Genomic DNA, 23,543 nt, shown 5'->3' with positions numbered 1-23,543 from the left:
TGATTGTGCCTGTGAACAGACACTGCACAGCCTGAGCAACATAGCAAGACCCTGTCTCTGGGGAAAAAAGTGTGCTAAGAGATTAGGAAAACAAGTTTCAGGACTACTTCCCAAAAATAGTACTCCTATCCCAAACAGTAGAAATTTGGTTATTAGAAAAAGTAACACAGATGAGAGCAAATACAGGAATAATAGAAGCCCAAAGCATCAGGTCTAGGAAAGATTGGGAGAGAAAATTTTTGGTTTGCCTCAGATTCTTGTTTAATATAGTATTTTTAAAAAACTTCTCCCTGTCTTTTTTATCCTTCCCCTTCACATTATCTCGTTAATTCTTGCTTCACAGCATGCTTGCTAATTCTCAGGTGCCCACTGCTCTGTAGGATGTCAGGGAGCTAGCAAATTCCAAACCTGTAATTACTAAGACTATGTCTGACACCATGTCATGTACAGGTCCTACGTTTTCCTTCCTTTATCTAAAAGTGAAACTTTAGTAAATTTTGACATTTAACTTTCCAGAGTGGTATTAATTTTAAGCTGCTACCCTTTCTTAATGTGAGAATTAGTGAAATAAATAACATGAAACCATTTTAAATTTGGGGGAAGAAAGACACTATGAAAAAAAACGTAAGGTACTACTGCTTGAATTGGTACAGACACAACTTAAACCTTGTTTGTTTAGGAAGTTTTGAGACCAAAGATCATAATAAAACAGACTTAGGAAGTTGCTTCAAGAGAATACTGTCCCCATTCCATACCTGCCTTTACTACTTTTAATACATTATTGTAAACTCCTTGACCATCTGACCAAGATATTTCTTAATGACCAGGTCCAGCAATTTGGCTTTATCTCATTCTAATTGTGCAACGCTATGGCTGCAACATCATACAATCAACTCCTAGAAGTCACAAAACAAGATTTTGACGTGAGGGGATGTCCCTCATTTAGAGTTCCCTTCTGGATAAGATACTGGAGGTTTCATTGCAGGGAATTCTTGAGAGAAAACAATAGGAGGATGAGGAATTGTGAGGTTTTTTTTCCTAAAGAAAAATATCAATAAAATAACCGTGTTGACAGCATAAAGCAGTGCTTCTATCTGGGGTCAAGGCCAGAGCAATGGACACCTTATCCCACTCACCCTCTTCCTCTGATAAAGCCCCACCAGTGCTGATAAAGTCTTTCTTCATAAGAACCTAGAGGCCTTTTTAAAAAGTGCTTGAAAAAGAAGAGGACAAAGGCACACTGGTATCAAGAGGATTTTCCAGTCTGTTTCTGGTAGTTGGTCCTGAAAGATGCCTCAGTTCCTGCTTCTCTGTCTCTTCATCATGGTCCCCTCGGTGTCATCAACAGGTGAGCCTGGTGTCAAGAACTTGGCACAATGCACTTTTCGTTGTTGTTTGCTTTTGTGTACATATTATTAAGAATTAGATTCTAGTACCTTAAATACTGGCTCTAGGATCATGTAAGAAAAGTCACTGATAACGTTTGAAAATGTATTTTCAGAAAATTTCTGTTACTTCTTCCATTTAGCCTCTTGCCTGGGCATCCAAAATTTCCATGGATCTGCCACATCCAACAGCTTTCCACTAGCTAAATATTTCTTAGAGTATGTGTAAGGAATTCTAACCTCTTTATTTTCTAGGCACTTTTATAGTTCCAATTTTAAAAGCAAAAAAAAAATGATTTTTAAAGTTGAGGATATAGTTTTTCTTTAATGAATGCAAGGGACCGAAAGCTCTGTCCCCATGAAGGGCACAGATCTGGATAAACCAAGCTTGTTAGTCTTGACATCTGAAAATATGACTTTTTGTACAGATTAAGTGAATCTTAAACTGTCCCTCTGGGGAGAGCTTGGCACAAAACTGGCCAACCAGGCAGAGGAAAGTTGCAATTCCGTTTACTAACAGATTTGTCTCTCACTTCTTTTTCCAGTAGAATATGAATTCTAACTGGAAGGGAAGAGGGTGAGATGAAAAGAACCATCCTTCTTGGCACCTTTAAGTAGCTCAGTATTTAATTGATACTGATTTATTTCTTCATGGTAACTTGGATCTTGCCCAAGCACCTTTAAGGATAAACATTAAAAATAGACTTGAGACCCTAGACGTGAAAGCTAAATGTAACATGGTGTCCTGTGTGGGATCCTGGAACAGAGAAAGATATAGGTAAAAACTAAGGAAATCTGGATAACTATGGAGTTGAGTTAATAGTAATGTATCAGCAGTGGTTCATCAATTGCAGCAAAGGTACCATGCTCATGTATGATGTGTCATACTAGGGGGAACTGGGTGTGGGGCGTGTGGGAACTCTTTGTGCTATCTTCCCAATTATGCCGTAAATCCAAAACTCTTCCCCCAAAATAGACTTGAGCTTCCTGTCCTTAACCACCCTGTATCTGCTGCCAATAACTAGCCTAGAGTCGCGGAGGGAAATGTGTCCTGGGACAACCCCCACTCCCGTTCTGCTCACTCACTTTCCTTGCTTACTCTCCCTCTAGTACCTTCTGTATCCTCCTATTCCTATGTGCCTTCACCCTTCCCAGCCTTTTTGTTTCCCCTTGAACTGCTAGGATGTTAGGCTCAATGCCACAAGCAAGATGAAGGGGGAACTTTGGGGGTTGGGACGGGCCTTGCCCTGGGAGGAGAGGGGAAGTGAGGGAAGAGGGAGAAAGAGGGGAAAGGAAAGGACACGGGAAAGACGGAAGCAGAGGGAGGGAGGGAGGGAGGGAGGAGCCGCTTCCCAACCAGAACCAGGCACTGGGGTGCAGGGTCGGGTGAGCTCTATATCCCCCAGGGAGTGCCAGTGTGGACCTGGAGGGCTGGGGGGCCTGGAGGGTTGCAGGACAAAAGGGTGGAGACACAGACATCTGCTCCCTGCCCTCAGTGTGGTCCCCAAGAAGGGAGGTGGGAGGGGGCAGCTGACAGGCCGGAGTCCTGGTAAAAGGCTGAGCAGCTTCTGTCAGGCAGGAAGGAACCCCAGCGCTGCTCTTTCCGAAGTCCTCCCATAGAGAAGTACATGCCAGCAATTCAGGATGAATATAAACAATACCAAGTTCTGGGCTCCAATGAGAGGCTGCAAATCGGATTTAAAAACAGTGACCAGGTTATTAATGGATTGAATTGCTGCCTTTAAAGGGGGTCGTGTGAGATGGGTACATTTAATGTCAGAAAATACTGAATGGTTAACTTTTTTTTAAAAAAAATGTATTATTTACAGAAGATGGTGCATACATTTCTCCTCTTCATGCCCTAGCTCCCCTGCAGCAGCAGAGGAAGTGAACTATTAGCAAATAGCACAAGAAATGACAGTTAACTTTAGGGGAAAACTTTATAAATCCTGAAATAGTTATTGAGGGAAGGTTAGGAATTTCTGTAGAAGCCATTAAAAGTTGAGTACCTAACCATTTCTTATAAAATTGGAGCCAGGGAGATGAACCAAATATTTCTAAGAATGTATAATCACTTGCAAAATTCTTCTGGAAACCTTGCTTGGTAAGAGAGCCACAGCTGGGAGAGCAGAAAAGGGAATTTTTCCCTTTTGAGAGAGGAGAGTCTGAGGACATTTCCTCCCCTCTAGAGACTATGGGCGAGGGCTCAGTTGAGACACATCAAGGACATTTGGAAGAAGTAAGAAGGTTGCTCCTGCCTTTCGCAACCCTGCTAATGTGTTATTTCCAGAAAATGCAATATCCCACTTATTTCTTTTCTCAAGTTGTCATATTCTCTTTGGGACCATTAGCACTAGACGACACCTTCCTCTACATGTGACTGAAGTTTACAGAGTAAACTTGACTTTGAAATGTAGATTGGGACAATCCAAAATATTTTAGACAATTTAGATTTGGTGATCATGGCCCATTCACATTTAATTATTGTGCGGTGTTTGCTAATACAGAATTCCCTGCCCACAAAGTGTGTTGGCCCTAATGTGAATTCCCTGCCTATAGTGTCAATTAATTGGGTAAGTCAGCCTCATGTACATTAAGAAGGATAGTACTCTCCGGCCAGTGTTCCTTTCTGGAATTTCTTGGTTTCCTAGATTCTTTATAAGGACAATTTACCTACGTTAATTCACTAATTAGGTTCCCTGAAATTGAGGGAAGCAATGAGAATATTGGAGATAGCAATGTCTTCAGTCATTAAAATGTTTGTGATGAGATATTTATTTGTGTTTGCAATTCATGCACTAAAAATGCATGCTTGACAAATTTTGCTGTATGATAGCTAGGATAGTGATGTCAGCTAATTGTGAATACACAGAGTTCTTGATATTTTCAATATTTGGTGGAATATATACCAAAATTCACTTTGAATAGCTCTGGTAATTACATGCCAGTGTACTGGGTGTTTCAAAGTGGGTGGCATGTGCCTGAGGCCTTTTCCTTTTCAGTGCTTTACACATTCTTGATCAAGTCAAACTTCCTACTGATGCAAAATTCCACCTATAATCTTCTTTACAAATGGCCATCCAAATACTTCGTTGAAAATTTTCAAAGATTAGGAGCTAACCACACTGTGATACAGCCTCTCCCATGACTGGATAGCTGAACTGTCGTGTGCTTCCCTGTAACAATTTATTCTTGTTGTCACAGAATAGCTAATCCTTCTTCCTCAAATCTAGTCCAGATTTTTAAAAATCGATATGAGTTTTCTTCAGTCTTTTTTCCAAACTATAGTTCTCAGCTTCTTCTCCAGTAAATAATTTTTAGGCCCCCTTCTGAATCTGGTCAACTTTGTCTGGACAAGTTTGTCAATTACTTTCATAAAATACAGCTTCCAGGTGTGAAGATAATGCTCAAAATATGGTCTGGCCAGTGCAGAGTTCAATGAGGCTATAATCCTAACCTCCCTTGATCTGAACCACTATCCTTGAATTAAATGATGTCTCTGGATAAAAAGTTTAGTCCACTGTGAACACTAAACCTTACATAGGTTTGAAACAATTTTGTAAAGAACATTTATGAAACATGTTTAAATCAACTTGACGAACCTTAAACAGCTACATTTTTGGACCTCAGATAATTTCTTTCTTGAACTCAAGCCAAAATGCAAGACCAAGAAGGCAGACTCAGGCTGTTGGCACTGTGGTCTGAAACAGCAGTAGGTGCTTCTGAGGTGTCATTTTCATTCCTAGCCCTAGATCCTTGTTCTGCTTACATCAGTCTGAATGAGCCCTGGAGGAACACTGACCACCAATTTGATGAGTCCCAAGGTCCTCCTCTGTGTGACAACCACGTGGATGGGGAGTGGTACCGCTTCACAGGCATGGCGGGAGATGCCATGCCCACCTTCTGCATACCGGAAAACCACTGCGGAACCCATGCGCCTGTCTGGCTCAATGGCAGCCACCCGCTAGAAGGTGACGGCATTGTGCAACGCCAGGCCTGTGCCAGCTTCAATGGGAACTGCTGCCTCTGGAACACCACGGTGGAGATCAAGGCTTGCCCTGGAGGCTACTATGTGTATCGTCTGACCAAGCCCAGCGTCTGCTTCCACGTCTACTGTGGCCGTGAGTGCCTTCCCTGTGCTTTTTTCTCCCTGATAAGGCCACAGGTAGGTTCAGAGAGAAAAGTGCCATAGGAAATTCAGTTATGTGACAGTATTATCTCAGAGTCTGAGCATTGATTTGGGCCCAAAGATACCTCCAGATTGTGATTTCTGAGATCTGTTCTTAGAATTTCTGAAAAATTCCTGAAGAAATAGAAAGGGAAAGTACTCATGATTTTGATCAGTTCTATTATTTTGTCTTCATTCCATTCAAACAAAACATTAGAAAATGAAATGATCATTTAGGTTATCTAAGCAGTGGATTTCCAACCTTTTTGAGTACAGAGGACCCCTTGTTAAGATTTCTATGTCTATAAATAGGTAGAGAGAGAGATAATCAGACATTCATATGGTAGCATTGTGCTTAGAATCCATTGATTTTTAAAAATGATATATAATAGGAAGAAGCCACTTGATATCAGTAATACTCTTAAATTAATTTCTCAGCCAGGTGTGATGGCATGACTATTGTCCCAACTACTTGAAAGGCTGTGGCAGGAGGATTGCTTGAGCATAGGAGTTCGAGGCTGCAGTGAGCTATGACTGCACCACTGCACTCCAGCCTGGGCGACAGAGCGAGACCCCATCTCTAAAAAAAAAAATTTTTTTTGTTTTTACATGGGAGTGTTTCTTGTCCTCTCCTCTCATGAAAGGTAATTGTTATTCTTCCACAGATTTTTATGACATCTGCGATGAGGACTGCCACGGCAGCTGCTTGGAAACCAGCGAGTGCACGTGCTCTCCTGGAACTATGCTGGGCCCGGACAGACAGACTTGTTTTGGTAAGAAACTAATCATGAGGTAGAAACAGGCCATTCGGATCAAAGGGACAAATCAAAAACTCTTCCTGCCTCCCAGTGCCATCATTTTCCCAGTTTGTGTCTCTGAGCACTTGGAATGATGGTTGCCTTTTTATTTTATGCCCAGGGTAAAGCCTCAAGCCAAATTTATACTGTGATTTGGGACAGTCAAGAATTGTGTCTTCACAGCATCCCTGTGAAAGCCAATTAAAAAAAAAAGAGAGAATTGTGTTCTCTGCTATAGTAGCCACTAGCCACATGTGGCTATGGAGCACTTGAAATTTTTGTTTAATTTTAATTTAAAAACTGATATTTGATTCAGTCATTGGAAAACTGAAAATATCTGGGACAACTTAAGTAACTAACTAAATTTTATAACTCTATCCATTTACTTTTTCTTTTTTGATTTAATTAATCTCATGACAAATTAAATTTTATGACTCTAAATACTATACAGATCTAGTATTTACGATGAAAATTTGTCATCCGAATTGAGATGTGCTATAAATTCATTTAAAAATATGTTCAAAACACACACCAGATTTTGAAGACTAATACAAATAAAGAATGAAAAAGATCTCAATGATTTTAATATTGATTATATATAGAAATGAAAATATTTTAGATATAAGTGGGTTAAATAAAACATTATTAAAATTAATTTTGCTAGTTTTTTTTTTAAATTTAATGTGACTACTAGCAAATTTGAAATTAAATATGTGGCTTGTTTAATATTTCTATTAGACAACAGTGGTCTGGAATTATCTAAGGACATATCCTATAGCTTCACTAATGTAATTTTGGTTGCTCTGAGTATCAAGAAAGGAAGTCAGATTGTTTATAGGAAGTCTAGAGTTGTTGAATTGTACGTAATGTTTTGTTGTCTATAACTGGAAGAGAACAGAGATGAAAAACTCAAGATGGAAGATCATCTCTCTTTCTCTTTAATGTTATGAAGCTTTTTGGATTCAGACTCAAATAGATGTAAAACAAGTCTAGAGAGAAAGAGGAGGATTGTCCCACTCTCATCTCTCCAAGAAAAATATTAATGGCCAGGATGGGCTGGGGGATTAGGGTGAAGGGGATATAAAAGGCTTCTTATTTTAGAAAAGCTTTTGCTCTTCAATCTCCCAAGTGAACCCCACTGACCGTCTTATGGAGCATGTGCAGGCCCCATCCTAGGGCTGTTAGGGGCCTCACACGGCCAATCTTGGCTATGTGGTTTAATGCTCAATGGCTTGGAGTAAGGGTGATAGTGGTTCCCATAATCTCCCCCCGACACTTCACACACATGTATCTGTTGAAAAATATTTGGCTTCATTTTAAGCCAGGAGTTGTATGTTCATTTCTTTGCTTTTGTTTTAATGTAACTTTTGAATAGGTAATACATTTAAGTGATTCCCAAACTAAACAGCTTGAAGAGGTGTACAGTAAGCTGTCCAGCTCTCCGTTGCCCATTTGCTCCATTTCCTCCTTCCCCAACTCCATCCAAGGAAACTCTTGTATTATTTTCTCATGTGTGCTTCTGGGGTTTCTTCGGGCAGATACAAAAATGTGAATGTACATGTTTATTTATTGACATTTTTTTTACATTAAGGGTAGCAAACAATATGATATACTTTGGGTATTTGTCCCCTACATCTCATGCTGAAATTTGATCCCCTATTAGTGGAGGGGCCTAGTGGGAGGTTTGGGTCATAGGAGTGGATCCCTCATGAATGGCTTGGTGCCATGCTGAGGTAATGAGTGAGTTCTCGCTCTGTTAGTTCAAGTGAGAACTGCTTGTTAAAGAGGGCCTGGCACCTCCTCCTCTCTCTTGCTCCCTCTCTCACCATGTAACACACCTGCTCCCCCTTTGCCTTCTGTCATAATTGGAAGCTTCTTGGGGGCCTTACCAGAAGTAGACAGTAGCACCAGGCTTCTTATACAGTCTGCAGAACCATGAGCCAAAATAAACCTCTTTATAAATTATCCAGTCTCAGGTATTCATTTATAGCAACACAAACAGACTAAGACAGTATACACATCTTTTCCTTAATTTATCTTGGACATCTTTGTCTATCAAAGCCCCAAGTTCCTACCTGGGGGGTCTGTGGGCTTCAGGGAGATCATGAATCCTCTGAAATTGTAAGCAGACTTCTGTGTTTATGTGAACATGTCAATTTTCCTTTAGTTTTTTTTTAAATGTAACATAATTTTAATTATTTATTTAAAATTATACAATTTTTTCAGGCAGAGCAGAGTACAAGAAAATAGTACAACAGACACCCATGTACCCAGATTTAACTATAGTTAAATTTTCTTTCCTCTTTTTTTTTTAATTTACATAAAATTTTACAGATACAAGTAAAGCTATCACACTCCATTCCATTTTCTTCTTTCACCTGCCATGGGTGATCACTATTTTGAAGTTAGCATGTGTTCTTCTGGTCCCTATTTTTATGCTTTTATTATTTATGTATGTAGCTATAACAAAATATAGCATTGTTTTATGTGTTCTTAAAATTAACATAAAAATGATACATTACTCGGTGTGTGAGATTTTCTCTAGGGTGTACCATAAGGATGGAACTGCTGGGGCATAGAGTATCTAAATTGGCTGTAATAAATAATAAACCCTCAAATAACAATGGCTTAAATAAGTAGAAGTTTATTTTTCCCTCACATAAAAAAAAAAATATATCAGTCCCAAGGTAAGCAGTCCAGGCTTGGAACAGAGGCCTCCAAGGAAACCCAAACACAAATGTGACCACGTCCAGGTCCAGGAGGGCTGCTAGTCTCTAACCATCCACTTTCCAGGCAGTATAATGAGGGAAGGGAAAGAAGGGACCCCAATTAACATTCTCATCTTATCAACTCTGTTTTTCGTTTCTACAAATTCTATACGTTTGTTTTCAATTCTGCCTTGTCTTTTTACATACTTCTTTTGGTTACTATCTTTTATCTTTTTAGTCATTCTTAAAATATTTGTATTATGGATTTTTCTGGATTATTCTGTTATCTCCAGTTCAGATGCCCATTTGTTATCTTGCCAGCTCTCTCACAGTGGATCATTTCCTCATGGCTACCTCAGTGTCTTCCTCATGTGTAGACGGCAAACCGTCTCCTGTTGGAATTGTTTTTCTGCGGGGCTCTTATCACCTGGTGTCTCAGTCTGTTTATTGTCGCTGTAAAGGAATAGCCGAGGCTGGGTAATTTATAAAGGAAAAAGGTTTATTTGGCCCATGAAAATGCTGGCTGGAAGATTGGGCATCTGGTGAAAGCCTCAGGCTGCTTCTCCTCGTGGTGGAAGGGGGTCGCATGGCAAGAGAGGAAGCAAGAGGGAGAAGGGGAGGTGCCAGGCTAGTAAAGTGGGAACTAGTAAAGTGAGAAGTCGCTCATTACCAAGGAACAGCACTAAGCCATTCGGGAGAGACCCACCCCCATGACCCCAAACATCTCCCGTTAGGCCCCACCTCTCACATTGAGGTCAAATTTCAACATGAGGTTCGGAGAGGGCAGCTCTCCAGACCATAACACCTGGTGTGAGGAAGTTTTACCACAGAGCACTTTTCAGTGCTCTGTCAGCCATCACAGAAGCTTTACCAGTCCAGGCCAAATTTTACATCAATTTCTCAGCCTCAAGATCCCCACCCCACATGGGAAAGTATAAATCCGTACTGCATCCATGGCAGGGCCCTGGCTTGGGGTTTCCATTGTTTATTAAGGCTTTTCTCTCTCCTAGAGCCTCAGGCAGAGAGTTTCCTTATTGCTTCCCTGGCCCGCTGGGGAAAGTTCTTCCACTCCTCCTCTCATTGAGGGGGTACAGTTTCTGGGGTCCTAGACTTAAGCAGGGTTTCAGGTAAAGTTTATCTCCTCTCAGGGTTGGGGTGGGGTGTGACAAGGTCATGCCTCTTGTCACCTCATGGTTTAAACCCCTTTTATGTCCTGTGTCCAGGTCTGTTATTCCTGAGGCCCATGACTAATTTAGCTCCCAGTCTTCCCTTTGTTTGTAGAAGGAAGAGGGTAGACATTTCCTGACAATTGTGCATTTTTTATGGCAAGAGTCCATATCTTTTATCAGATTCTTAAAAATGTTAGCAATCATTGCTTAAGTACAGTGTGAGAATATTCCAGTTTTAAAAATAGCTTTTGAGGGTAGTAGTTTGTTATGACAGAAGACTACCTCATAAAATATTTTGTAAGATATTTCATTCTGTACTGTAAGCTCCTCTCATGACTTAAAACACAACGCACCTTGTAAGTTTGTATTTATTTAGCAACTTTTCGGGAACTCATTGCAGAAAGTGAAATTCACCAATACAAATAAATAGGTGTATCCAGGACACAAAAGGGACTTCATTTCCCTATAAGTTTTGCCCTTAGGAGGAGGGTTTTGGCAAGCAACTAGGTGCCTTCTCCTCAGTAGAGGGCAGATGAACAAACAACTTGGTTGAGATCAGGTTGATAGAAGTGCTTAGATCACAGTGGGAAGTTGGGTTGTAGAATCAACAAGACCTGAAAAGATGCAGAGATTCTGCTCAGGGACTTGGGGAAAGGTAAGAGTTGCTCAGGAATATGGAAATGGTGTGGTTTCTCTTCTACAGATGAAAATGAATGTGATCAAAACAATGGCGGCTGCAGTGAGATCTGTGTGAACCTGAAAAACTCCTACCGCTGTGAGTGTGGGGTTGGCCGTGTGCTGAGAAGTGACGGGAAGACTTGTGAAGGTGAGTATGGGTAAGAAGAGACGCAACTCGGGAACCCACAGGAAGCCATTGGCTTATTCTTTGATGTTCAGGAAACTGCCTTAGTGTTAGAGTGTGAGTTTGGCTGTGTAAAGAAATAACAAAAGTGGTTTGTTATCATTGAGAATGCTCCTGTTATGGACGGAATTCAGTGTTGATTTTGTCTCCAAAATTTAACAGGAGGGGATTTGGCAAGAGGCAGAAAGTCATATTTTTATTTGGGAAATAAAACTAGGGTATTCTCAAACTTTAATGTGCTCTGGAATCACTTAGGATCTTGTTAAAATGCACATTCTGATTTAGTAGGTCTGGGATCAGGTCAAGATATTGCATTTCTTTTTTTTTTTTTTTTTTTTTTTGAGACAGAGTCTCACTGTGTTGCCCGGGCTAGAGTGAGTGCCGTGGCGTCAGCCTAGCTCACAGCAACCTCAAACTCCTGGGCTCAAGCGATCCTCCTGCCTCAGCCTCCCGAGTAGCTGGGACTACAGGCACGCGCCAACATGCCCGGCTCATTTTTTTCTATATATATTTTTAGTTGGCCAGATAATTTGTTTCTATTTTTAGTAGAGACAGAGTCTCACTCAGGCTGGTCTTGAACTCCTGACCTTGAGTGATCCACCCACCTCGGCCTCCCAGAGGGCTAGGATTACAGGCGTGAGCCACCGCGTCCAGCCTGCATTTCTAAATAACTTCTAGGTGACACCTATGAGGCCAGTCTAAGGAGCACACCTGGACTAGTGTATAGACAGGTAGCATAACACCTGGTTATAGCAGTGTTTCTCAAGCTTCCCTGCTGCTGACAATCGCCTGGGAGCTTTTACGCCTAGCCCCTGCTGGGCCTCTCTCCTGCAGACTCTGCTTCAGAGGGGCGAGGATGGAGCCTTACAGTTTCTGTTTTTAACAAGCTCCATAGGTGATTCTTACCATCTTGGAAATTTGGGAAACTGGTTTACATGGAGCCTTTCTGCCCTCCTTCTCATATGCTTTGTATTTATTGGAGATGAATACATTTTTTGGAGATAAAAGGATCTATTTGTAATAGCAGGGATGCCGTGTACATTTTATATGACAAAAAGGAATTCATAATGTATATCAAATAATTGAAATGGCGTTGTCCACCATTATTATATGAAACTTAGATAATGTCTTTTCTCTAAGGCACATTTACTCTTGCAAATTATCACAACTAAAATTTCATCACTTCTCCTTTAATAAGTCTGAATTCTTACACTCTTCGCAGATTATTTGGACAGGTAAATGACTTATCATTATTTACAGAGGTCATATGATCTGTTCCTTAGGATAATTGAGTTTGTGGAATAATAGAGCTATAGTACTGCTTGTAAGAGCTCACTTTATTCTAGTTATATTCAAAATAATAAAACACTACCCCAAAAGGAAAAATTATGGCTAGTACCCACAATTTATTTCATGCAACAAATTTTGCATTATTAACTAAGGGACCATTTACCACAATACTAAACTACTGTCCCTTATAACAAGACTAAATGTATTTTAAACTTTATTGAATAAGAGTGGTATCCTAAATCCCCCTTAAATCTTACTTTATGTAGTAATCTTTGCATATTTGAATATTAATGAAATGTTCTCTGAAGACCATTTATAATTATTTATTAATACTTTATTGGAAATATTATAGTTAATTCTCATATAATCTTAAAACCTAATAACCATAACTGAAAAAATATTTTAGCAGAAGATGAAAATTATATGAGTTACGCTTTAGGATTAATATTCCTACTTATAACCCTTAAGTTTTATTGATAATCCAAACATATATGTTTCTTTAGCTAGGCTATTAGATAATTATATATTCTTTTTTTAAAAAATAAACAGCTCTTTTTAATTTTAGGTAATTTTTATTATTTTGTTTTATTGTAGCAGTATAGAAGAAAATACAGAGAAGTAAAAGGAAGATAATTAAAATGACCCACAATCTCATTTGCCAGATATGGCCATTCTAAACATTTTGGCATATCTTCCTGACACACTTAAATCTTTTAGGATAATTTAGACTTTCAGTTTATTTTGTACTTTGCATTTTTAGACCTGGAAATATTCCTAGTGAACATTTAGTGCAACCTCTTCATTTTATAAATATTGAAATTGTGACTCAGAGAAATAAAATGACTTAAGGAAGTTCAGTTTAGAAAAAAATTCTATTAATGTTGACTTTAATATCTCATAGCATATTTTTATGCTTTCTTCCACAGTGTTATATATTATTTTTCAGCTATTTCAAAAGCCCAGAGGTGTGTTTTTATCCTTTTTAAATATACAGATTTATAAACAAGTGACATTTACTCTTTTAAATTTTGCAAAGATTGACTCATTATAAGTTTTTTCTCTATACAAATTTCACAAAAACTAATTCATCGCAAGTTAATTTACTGATGTTCCTAAGAACTAACTTTTTAAAACTATTATTGAACTGAGAGTTATAGCTATCACTGGAAATCAGCTGACAGCTTTCCCTGAGCATCTGAGATGATTTGAAAACATTTCCTTCCATTATCTTAACCTAAAGCAGGGATCAGCAAACTTTTTCTCTAAGGCCAGATAGTAAATATTTTAGGCTTTATGGACCATATTGAATCAGTAGAAACTACTTGGTTCTGCCCTTGTAGTGAGAAAGTAGCCATAGATAATAGGTAAACAAATAGGCATGGCTGTGTGCCAATAAAAGTTTATTTATAACAATGTATAGCAGGTTAGAGTTTGATAATGTCCAAGTCTCACAAAGGTCATTATTTTTCCTCTTTTAAATTTGAAATCACATGGTAGTTTCTTCAGTTTCCAGCTGAATATTTTTTCCTTTTTGTCCATTTGACTGAGTATGCTTTCTGAAAATGCAAAACATTATAAAAAGCAATCTTTAAAAAACTGCCTTATGAGAGGAATGTCACCAAGAGTTCAGTTGAATGTACGCTCTTATCATGTTGTCCAGGCCTCATTTTTATAGGGTGCTGTCAGCCCAACACCCTTTGTCCCCAGTGCTCTTGTTCCCAGATTCGAGGAGAGGGCCGTGTGATTCAGCCAGTCCATAACAACTCTGGTCCATCCAGCCCATCCAGCTGAGTTTATATTCTGTCCGTCCCTTTTACATCAGTAATGCTCTATAAAATTTCAAATTGGGTGGAATAAAGGTTATAGCAATTAAGAAATGACTTTTGGATCTTACTCCTAGAAACTCATAACCCCTGTCTAGCCATAAGAAAAATATCAGACAAACTCAAATTGAAGGACATTTTACAAAATGCCTGCCCAGCTTAATTGGGCTATGGATGTTGGAAGACTGCTCTTTGTAGCTGTAACATTTAGGAAACATTTTTTGTGGGTTTGCCTACCTGTCTCAGTCATGGGGTCAGGCACCAGGGATACTGTCATGAGTTAAGCATAATTTCTGATGCAAAGTGCCAGAATTCTTGGGTAGAGGGTTACGAACTAATTCCCTTTTCTGTTGGTTTCTACGCCAGACATTGAAGGATGCCACAGTAACAATGGTGGCTGCAGCCATTCTTGCCTTGGATCTGAGAAGGGATACCAGTGCGAATGTCCCCGGGGCTTGGTGCTTTCCGAGGATAACCACACTTGCCAAGGTAGTACATGGATGGGCTTCACTTCTGCTCTGACTGACTTCTTCCTTCCCTGAAACTCCTTGCTTTCCTCCCTCCAGCATGTCATAGTTCTCATCTTTTAAAACACCAGCTCTTTGAGTAGTGTGTATACCTGAATCATCACTCTGGAGCCATTCAAAAGAGAAGAGCTCTTTAAAAAGATTACCAAAAAGCTAACTTTGCTCTGCTGTTTACCTTTGATTTTTCTCTAATTTCTATGGTTAGTTGTATGACTAGTACTCAATTTGGAAGTATAAGACACTGATGCAGTTCTTCTCTTCCTGAAAGATAACTGGGTTGAAACTAAGTGAAACTAAGTTGAAAGCCCTAGGGAACAGATTCTTCTTCCTACACTTACAATATGAGCATTTACAATCCTCTGAGAACTATCTTCTGGAAATCTAGTTCTTGATGTCCAGAATATTAATTCATTAATCCAACAAATATTTAATGAACACCTACTTCTGATTTCTTTACACTATACCATTGTTATGATATGTCCTGACATATTGGACTCTGACAGTGCTCTGCCCTAAAATACCTTTTAGGGTATTTGTAGGAGAAGTGAGCATGGGAATGCTAAGGAAATCTTTTTTATATGAAGTTAAAATGGAGTTTACAGTCAGAGTTTATGGCTTACTGGGCAATGCAAGGACAATTTGGAAGCCTTCCCCAAGTGCACTAACACCGTTTTTATTACCTCTGTTTTATGGGGCAGTAATTAATGGTAAAGTCAAAGCAGTATTGTTAGGTAGTTCAAGCCTATATCATACCCAGTACTTTTTCTGTATTGTCAATAAATTGTGTTTGTGCTAAAAGTTAAACCTTTGAGTGTTTCAATTCATGGAGTTATGCTAGCCACACTTTGAAACAAACGTTTGCTGAATTGAAACTTGAACACAGTTTTTCCAAATTCAGGGAACCATATATATAGGAATATTATTTGACACAGTCTTGGGAGTTAGGAATACTGGTTTAATTTTCTAGCTTGTTTTGAGCCCCATCGAGTTCCCTGAGAATAAAATAAAAAGCTCAGGTTACATGATGGTAAATTACTTCTCCTAGACTTCCTCCTGATTCAGGTTTCCTGGTTCTAACAGTAGCCCCTTTTCACCATAGTCCCCGTGTTGTGCAAGTCGAACACCATTGAAGTGAGCGTCCCCAGGGAGCTGGTTGGCGGCCTGGAGCTCTTCCTGACCAACACTTCCTGCCGAGGGGTGTCCAATGGCACCCACGTCAACATCCTCTTCTCTCTCAAGACGTGCGGCACAGTGGTCGATGTAGGTTCCTCCTGGAGGACACTTGGGGAATGACCAAAAGCCATTTATTTGGGAGGTAGTTGACAGAGGTATGCGGTGTGGCTTGTGTCATAGATGAGATATTTACACATGAAAGAATTGAGCTCAAAACATCTTATGTCATTCATTTAACAAACATGTTATGGAGCATTGAGCATGCTGTGGTCCTGGCATTTGTGAGGATAGGGAGTTAAGAATAATTCTGTCATTTCTGTCTCTGAATAGCCCCCATCTCTCCAGTATGCACAGACATTTTCCTGATTGCATCAGCACCGGTAGTACCGGGAAGCAGACTACATCCCTCTGACCACTTATTTTATTTGAAGAAAGCAACTAATATAGATGATGGTTCATTTATGATACAGTGAGTGAGTTCAAGTATTGAACCAGGTTGAGTTAAAAGGTTCATACTTTCACCCAAAGTCTGCACACGGCCCCAGGCTGGAGTGTCTGAGGGATATATGAAATGCTGCCTTTTAGGAACTTACACAACAGTACTGAGATGACGACACATAAAATATAAGTAAGGCATGAACAGTGAGACAGATGACAGGTCCCAGTAAAGGGACAAACACTGGAGCAGTCAAGAAAAGTGGGACTTGGATCCAGGTGGCGTGTGTGGTTTACATAAGCAGAGAGGAGAAGAAAGGCCCTTTCACAGGGAAACAAGTGAGCAAAGTCTCAGAGAGGGGACTGTTCAGGGCTGTGCTGAGATGAATGGGCAGTACAGGCTGACTGGCGAGGAATTCCTGTTGGAAACTGAAACTGGAAAAGCAGATGAGGCAAACGGCTTCCAAAGGGCTGCCTTGTCTGCTGGGGTGAGTGGTCTGGGCTTCATCCGACAGAAATGGGGAAAGCAGGGACCGTGGCGAAGAAAGCGCCGACAGAAGTGTGCACGGTGGAGAGAGCAGAGGGCCTGCATGCAGCTCAGGGCAGAGGCCTGTGCGAGCACTTGGTTAAACGAAGATTTATTTACAAATTTGGCTAAATGAAAATCAGAAAGCTAATTAGACTTGGGATGAGAAAAGGGGCAGCTATTAAAGGAGCAGGTGGCCCCACTTTAGGCAAGTTGCATTGACTGTGTCTGTGGGTAATCAAATGGAAATGCCCCGTAATAGGCTGGCATCGCCCTCTGGTGCACTGGAGAGCAGATGAAGCTGGCGCTAGAGAGCTGAAAATCATCTGCATAAATATCACAGCTGAAGTTCTGAGTGCGGGTGAGTTCAGCACAAGGTCATGCTGCAGGATCACCAAGTCTCAGACTCCTGAAAAAAATAACATATGGAAGCCATTTTTTCCTAAAATACCAGAGCTTTGAATATGCTGATTCTGCATAGATCAGGTTTTATGAGTAGAACTCCAAAGGAATGCGTGGGCTGACAAAGAAGTAGTATGTAAAATTCTTAACAGCCAGGATGTCTTGCTCCCAAGAGAAAGGCAATGGAAAAAAAAGCAAAAGCAAAAACAAGACCTTCAGTTTTAGGCAACCAAATCTCTAATGTGTTTTGATATGAGCAGAAATTCAGAAACTGTTAAGGTGGGGTAGGGGGGAAATAACCTGAAAATCTCCTTCTTCTCCTTGCCCTGGCCTGGCTCAGGTGGTGAATGACAAGATCGTGGCCAGCAACCTTGTGACAGGTCTACCCAAGCAGACCCCGGGGAGCAGCGGGGACGTCATCATCCGAACCAGCAAACTGCTGATCCCGGTGACCTGCGAGTTTCCACGCCTGTACACCATTTCCGAGGGCTACGTGCCCCACCTTCGAAACTCCCCGCTGGAAATCATGGGCCGAAATCACGGGATCTTCCCGTTCACGCTGGAGATCTTCAAGGACAACGAGTTTGAGGAGCCTTACCGGGAAGCTTTGCCCACCCTCAAGCTCCGCGACTCCCTCTACTTCGGCATCGAGCCCCTGGTGCACGTGAGCGGCTTGGAGAGCTTGGTGGAGAGCTGCTTCGCCACCCCCACCTCCAAGGTGGACGAGATCCTGAAGTACTACCTCATCCGGGACGGGTAATTCTGCCGTGGGAGCAGCTTCACGATCCGATTCCCCGTCCACGCCCGGCCTCCGGGTCCCCAGGCGTACTCAGGCTTTTCCCAAACCTGCACACACTCTGCCGGCGCCGGCAGTTCAGGAACCATTTACTGACATTTTGGAGGTAAAAACTGGTGAGCGAGCGGGGAGTCAAAAATGACTCCAAAGTGTCCAGCTCGGGTGGCTGACTCGATGCATTACCCAAGATGAAAAGACAGACGTAGAAAAGCAGATTAGAGGTAGAGAGATGTAATCTGATCATTCAAAAGAATAGAATGATTTAAAATTCCAAATGCCTGCAGGACACCTAGGGAGAGAAGTTCAGTGGGCGGCCAGAAATGCGCATCGGACTCAGGGGCAAGGTCGGGGCTGGCGGTGAGAGGCAGAGGATCCCCCTGTTGACGGTCGGAAGGGCGGGGTGCGTGGGGGCGGGGCCTGGGTCGGCGCCTGCGCGGGGGGAGGAGGCGGCGGGAGGAGCACGCGTGGGCCCTGTTTGGAGAAGCCTGGTAGTGAAGGAAAGAGAAGAGATACTTGGTAGGTCGAGAAGGAAAATGTAGTGGTTTGTTTTTGTGCTTGTTTTATGCAGCGATTTCTGTGATGTTTCCTAAGGATCCTTGGGTCGAGATCTGTAGGTGTCTTGAGGTGTCCGTGGAAATCTAACAGTTTCCGCTGGGAAAATTACACTCAAACCCGAAGCTCATAGTGGTATCTCATGAGTTTCTTCCTCGTGCTAAATGTCAGGTGGGACACAGGCTCAGGTGGGACGGGGAAGTGTGCCAGTACGGTGGCTCAGGGGTGCCTCGGGGCTTGCCCGTTGCTGGTCGGCCTGTAGGCTCTTGGAAATTTCTGTTTTGCTTTTGCTTCTCCTTGACTCTCAGGCAACCTTCACCTGCTGCTACCAATCTGTTGCACCGTGATTTTTCAACCCTTGGTGCACATGAGGATCACTGGGAAGGTTTTTCTAAAAATAGTAATACCCGAACCCCGTCCTCTCTGTTTCACTCCTGTGGTCTTAATTCCAGCCCTCGTGGTCTTTCACCTGGACAACAGGGCAGCTCCTCCCGCAGCCTCCCAAGCCCCACCGCTCAAATCCCGGGTCCCCAGACGCCCCTCCCGCAGTCCTCTCGGAAGGAAAATACGATCTTGCACATCCCCGCTGAAAACCTTTTATCTTTATGACCCTTGGTTGGTAAATAAAAGGTAAAAAAGATAAAGGGGTTAAACTCCTGGCCCTGTGTTTTACAATTTTAATGGAGTCCTACTCACATACAATAACTATGCATATTTAAAGTGTGTAGTTGGATAAGTTCAGATGTATATACCCATGAAGCCATCGTTATAATCAAGATAATGAACAATTCTCTCACCCCATAAGTTTTCTCCTGACCCTCATATTCACTTTTTGCAAAAATAAGTATATATAATTATAACTCATTTACTGGGAAAACATGTAACCTGCAATCTCAATAAAGCTTGTGAAATTTATTTATATACTTGTTATTCAGACTCTCAGTGGACTGTTTTATTTTAGACAGTTCTAAGAAGCTGTACTATTTATTTTGCCAGCCCTTAGCACTTACAAAAGAGAAAAATATATATACTAGAACTCGAAAACCATGGCAGTATGGCCCTAATTTGTAAGCAGGCAAATAGTGCCATCTATAGCACTGTGCGAGAATGGTGTATAGGACATAATCTGACGTGCAGCTTGGCTAACTGGGCCCTCACCCTCTGACCTCAGTTTCCTCCCGTTTCTGCTCCTGCCAAAGGGAATTACTGACAATTCCCAAACTGTCATTCCTAAACAGCCTCTGACTTTGCACATGCTGTCTCCTCTGTCTGAAATCTCCTTCCCCACCATTTTTCCCTGTCTGACTCTTACTAATCTTTCAAAATTCAGCAGGGTTGACTTCCTCCGTGAAGCCTTTCCTGATTCCTTTCCGTCTGAACTAGAAATCCTCCTTCCTTTTCCTTCTTCCTCAGTACCTATAGTAAGCGTCATTAAGTATTTGCCAAGTAAATTATTAATTAAGTCTTTATAATAATAATTTAGGGCAGTCCACAAACCTGAAATAAACATAACTCACTTTACTTATATTTATAAATTGTTTGATGATTCATTTCTTTGTTTTTTTCATTGTCCTAAGCTTAAATTTAAATCAGGCTTATTGTCCCCTGCTATTGAATGTGTCCAATTCACTTCTTTCTAGTTTTAGTTGATATGTGCTCTGAGAATGCAAAATAATTTAATACTAGCCTAAGCAAAATATAATTCAAAAGCTAATATCCAGAAAAAGAAACATATTGAATTCCAAAATCAAGTACTGAACAACTTTCTGATAAACAATTATTTTGGATTCTCCTATACCATCGTCGTTTACTTTTAGCACATGAACTTGGAGTTGTTGGAAGTAGCATTGTCTGAATCACACCAAATCAAGAGCCAACATTTGTCCTGGTTTCTCTTCTGTAATGTGTTACCTTGTAATAACTCCTTCTGCCTCGTTTTCTCTTTTAAAGAAAGATAAAAGTAGTTTTAGATAAAGGTAAATTGACAATGCTGAGGCAGTTAGATAAAAAGTACCATTTTTATATCAAGTGTTACTATTATCATAGATATTGGGCTATAAACTCCTGACGTCAGAAACCACATTATTCATCTTTATATCCTCTGCAGTGCCCGGCAGAGTGTCTTGCACAGATTAGGTATGCAGTAGACACTTATTATAGAATATAATCAGAAGATGGTATAAATTAATTTTACCTCAGGAAAATAAAAATGAGTAAATAAATATGAGAAATAACAGAAACCACATTATGTTTAGATCCTCTTCAGTTTGGTGGAATAAGGTACTAGCAGTCATACAAGTCAAGAGGACTTTTTTTTTTTTTTTTTTTTGAGACAGAGTGTCACTTTGTTGCCCTGGCTAAAGTGAGTGCCCTGGCGTCAGCCTAGATCACAGCAACCTCAAACTCCTGGACTTAAGCAATCCTACTGCCTCAGCCTCCCGAGTAGCTGGGACTACAGGCATGCGCCACCATGCCCGGCTAATTTTTTCTATATATATTTTAGTTGGCCAGCTAATTTGTTTCTATTTTTAGTAGAGACGGGGTCTCGCTCTTGCTCAGGCTGGTCTCAAACTCCTGACCTCGAGCGATCCACCCGCCTCGGCCTCCCAGAGTGCTAGGATTATAGGCGTGAGCCACTGCACCCGGCCAAGAGGACTTATTTTTAAACAATGTTTTTGGATTTTTCAAGAGCGCCGAAATAGCAGTTAGCAATGAACTAGACAGTGGTCTGTAAGCACGTGGAGCAAGTACCCAGTTTCACAGGCTTTTATATCTGACCCCCACTTTTCTCCTGGCCCAGCAGACAGAAACTATGAGGTATCCATTAAAAGGCAACTATGTCCAGAAAAATAAAAGTTCCTTTAGGATATAGAATGGGAAAGGTGACTTGAGGGTGATGCTGGGCCTGTAAGGAGAAGGGGTTCATCAGTACCCAGAACCAGGCTCAGTGTCCAGGATCAGGAGCCCTGGGGCCCCTGCTGCCCCTCAGGTGAACCTGGCAGTTTCACTTTAAGCATCAGACATGAGATTAAAACCCAAAAACCCTATCAAACTGCAATTTAGCATTAAATTTGGGGAAAGAGAAATGGAAACAATTTGAAGGTGAATGACTTTTATCCAATAGAAACAGTTCTTCTCTAAGAAACTTAGATATTTGTGTAGCACTTTGATGCACGAATCCTGGCTTGCTCCCTTTTGTGTCCCCTTCAGTGGTTAGTTTCTATTAGGAGTCCAAAAAATATTTATTTAATTAAAGAAAAGCCTTCTCAAGCCAATAATAAAGTACATGAAAGCAGAACTCCTACAGTATAGTACAAATGAAAAGACAGCCTTGCCAGCAAAAGGTATCTTTGAAATACATGTTGTTGTTGATAATACTTAAATACGTTAACTTAACAGGAAGTCCTTGTTCCCAGTTTGTGGGTACAGCGAGTGGTAGAAGAGTCAGACATTGCTAGTGAGTAGGGCTATGTGTGAAGAGGCCTTCACAGGAAGGGAATTTTATTTTTCCTTCATTCTCAAAAAGCTTGAGTGCAGCCCAGCCTCCTCCACCCAGTTTGTCTCTCCCCGGGCCTAACATACTGGACTGAATTGTTTCCCCACTCTGTTAAAACAATCAAGTCTTACGTGCTATCTGTCCTACTTTCAGCTGTGTTTCAGATGACTCGGTAAAGCAGTACACATCCCGGGATCACCTAGCAAAGCACTTCCAGGTCCCTGTCTTCAAGTTTGTGGGCAAAGACCACAAGGTGAGCTGAACATCTTTACCCTGTAACTCCAGGACCTGAGCCTTCCTTCTTGATATCCCAATGCGTTGACATTCTAAGAGCCCACTGTTAGGATCTGCGTGACCTCTAGGAAAAATACAGAGAAACTGTATTTACTTAACACCTTCATGCATGTCACAGTTATCTGCCCCCTCCCATAAAATAACTGCTGTTCAAAGAAAATACTATAAAATCATAATTTAAAATCTTTGTGGTCAGATATGGTTGAAAAAGCCAGTACAGTGGTTGGTCACATGGCAAAGGATATGGACAGGAAATTCACAGAAAAGATAAATAGTGAAATGTTCAGTGAAAATAGTGCTTAAAATGCCAGTTAAAACAATTATAAGACTATACATATTAAATTTATAAAAATTATAAATTATACCACTTATAAGGTTATAGGGAGAAGTATACAGTAGCAGTATAAATTGGTATACTTTCTGGAAAGATATCTGATAAAATGTAATCATCATAAAATCATCATATTCTTTTACCTAAAAATTCAAATTCCGACAGTTTGTCAAAAACAAAACAAAAAACAAGATGTGTTGAAAGTGTTTGTAGAACATTATTATTAGGGGGCAAGAGAAAAAGCCCCCAAACAAACAGGGCTAAGAGCTACAGTATAATTTTTTTCCTTTGGTTTTTGGCAGGTGAGTTGTTACACACTCGTTGCAGATTCCAACTTCCATAGCCTCTGTTCTGCTTTGAGCAGTTATTAAAATGATAAATATGGGAAAAGCAGACATAAAAATTATTATAACAATTTACATGCATATTAAATATACTACATTTAAACATGTATACACATGGATAGAGGTTATACAGGGCCATAGAGAAAAGGCTATAGTGAGATAAGGTGGAAGTTTTTGTTGTTATAGTTGCTAAAACAAACATTTGAACAAAAGGAAGTTTTTCTTTCATTCTTTCCACACTGCCTTTAAGTGTGTCCTGTCCTGTCCAGCTATATCATTGTTCCAGAACAACTGCTAAGGATCACTAATCCTGATCTCCCTCAACTAGGCAGAGTGAGCTCTAGGCAGTTACTTATCGAAAGGTGCTTGGAGGAAGAACTTACTTTCCAACACAAGTGCATAGAAGCCAATGTAATTCCCCAACCTTGATGTGAAGAATGAAGATGTTAAGGTTATTAGATGTTG

At 40.7% G+C, this 23,543-nt stretch overlaps 1 protein-coding gene across 2 annotated transcripts in view; it reads left to right on the top strand.

Annotated features, from left to right (window-relative positions):
- Nucleotides 1–1,143: 1,143 nt before the first annotated feature.
- Nucleotides 1,144–23,543, top strand: part of OIT3 (oncoprotein induced transcript 3) — a 25,277-nt gene continuing 2,877 nt past the window's right edge. Inside the window, exons 1-8 of one of the 2 annotated variants that reach the window (XM_045569186.1) lie at nt 1,144–1,348; nt 5,132–5,506; nt 6,219–6,326; nt 10,931–11,053; nt 14,569–14,691; nt 15,829–15,989; nt 17,606–18,021; nt 22,263–22,362. In XM_045569186.1, the coding sequence (XP_045425142.1) occupies nt 1,291–1,348; nt 5,132–5,506; nt 6,219–6,326; nt 10,931–11,053; nt 14,569–14,691; nt 15,829–15,989; nt 17,606–18,021; nt 22,263–22,362 (1,464 nt within the window). In that variant the 5' untranslated portion in view covers nt 1,144–1,290. The remainder of the gene's footprint in view (nt 1,349–5,131; nt 5,507–6,218; nt 6,327–10,930; nt 11,054–14,568; nt 14,692–15,828; nt 15,990–17,605; nt 18,022–22,262; nt 22,363–23,543) is intronic. The other variant, XM_045569185.1, reaches the window with a different exon arrangement.

Source organism: Lemur catta, chromosome 14, assembly GCF_020740605.2.
Source record: "Lemur catta isolate mLemCat1 chromosome 14, mLemCat1.pri, whole genome shotgun sequence".
Lineage (NCBI taxonomy): Eukaryota > Metazoa > Chordata > Mammalia > Primates > Lemuridae > Lemur > Lemur catta.
This window is presented reverse-complemented; position numbering and strand designations above follow the sequence as displayed.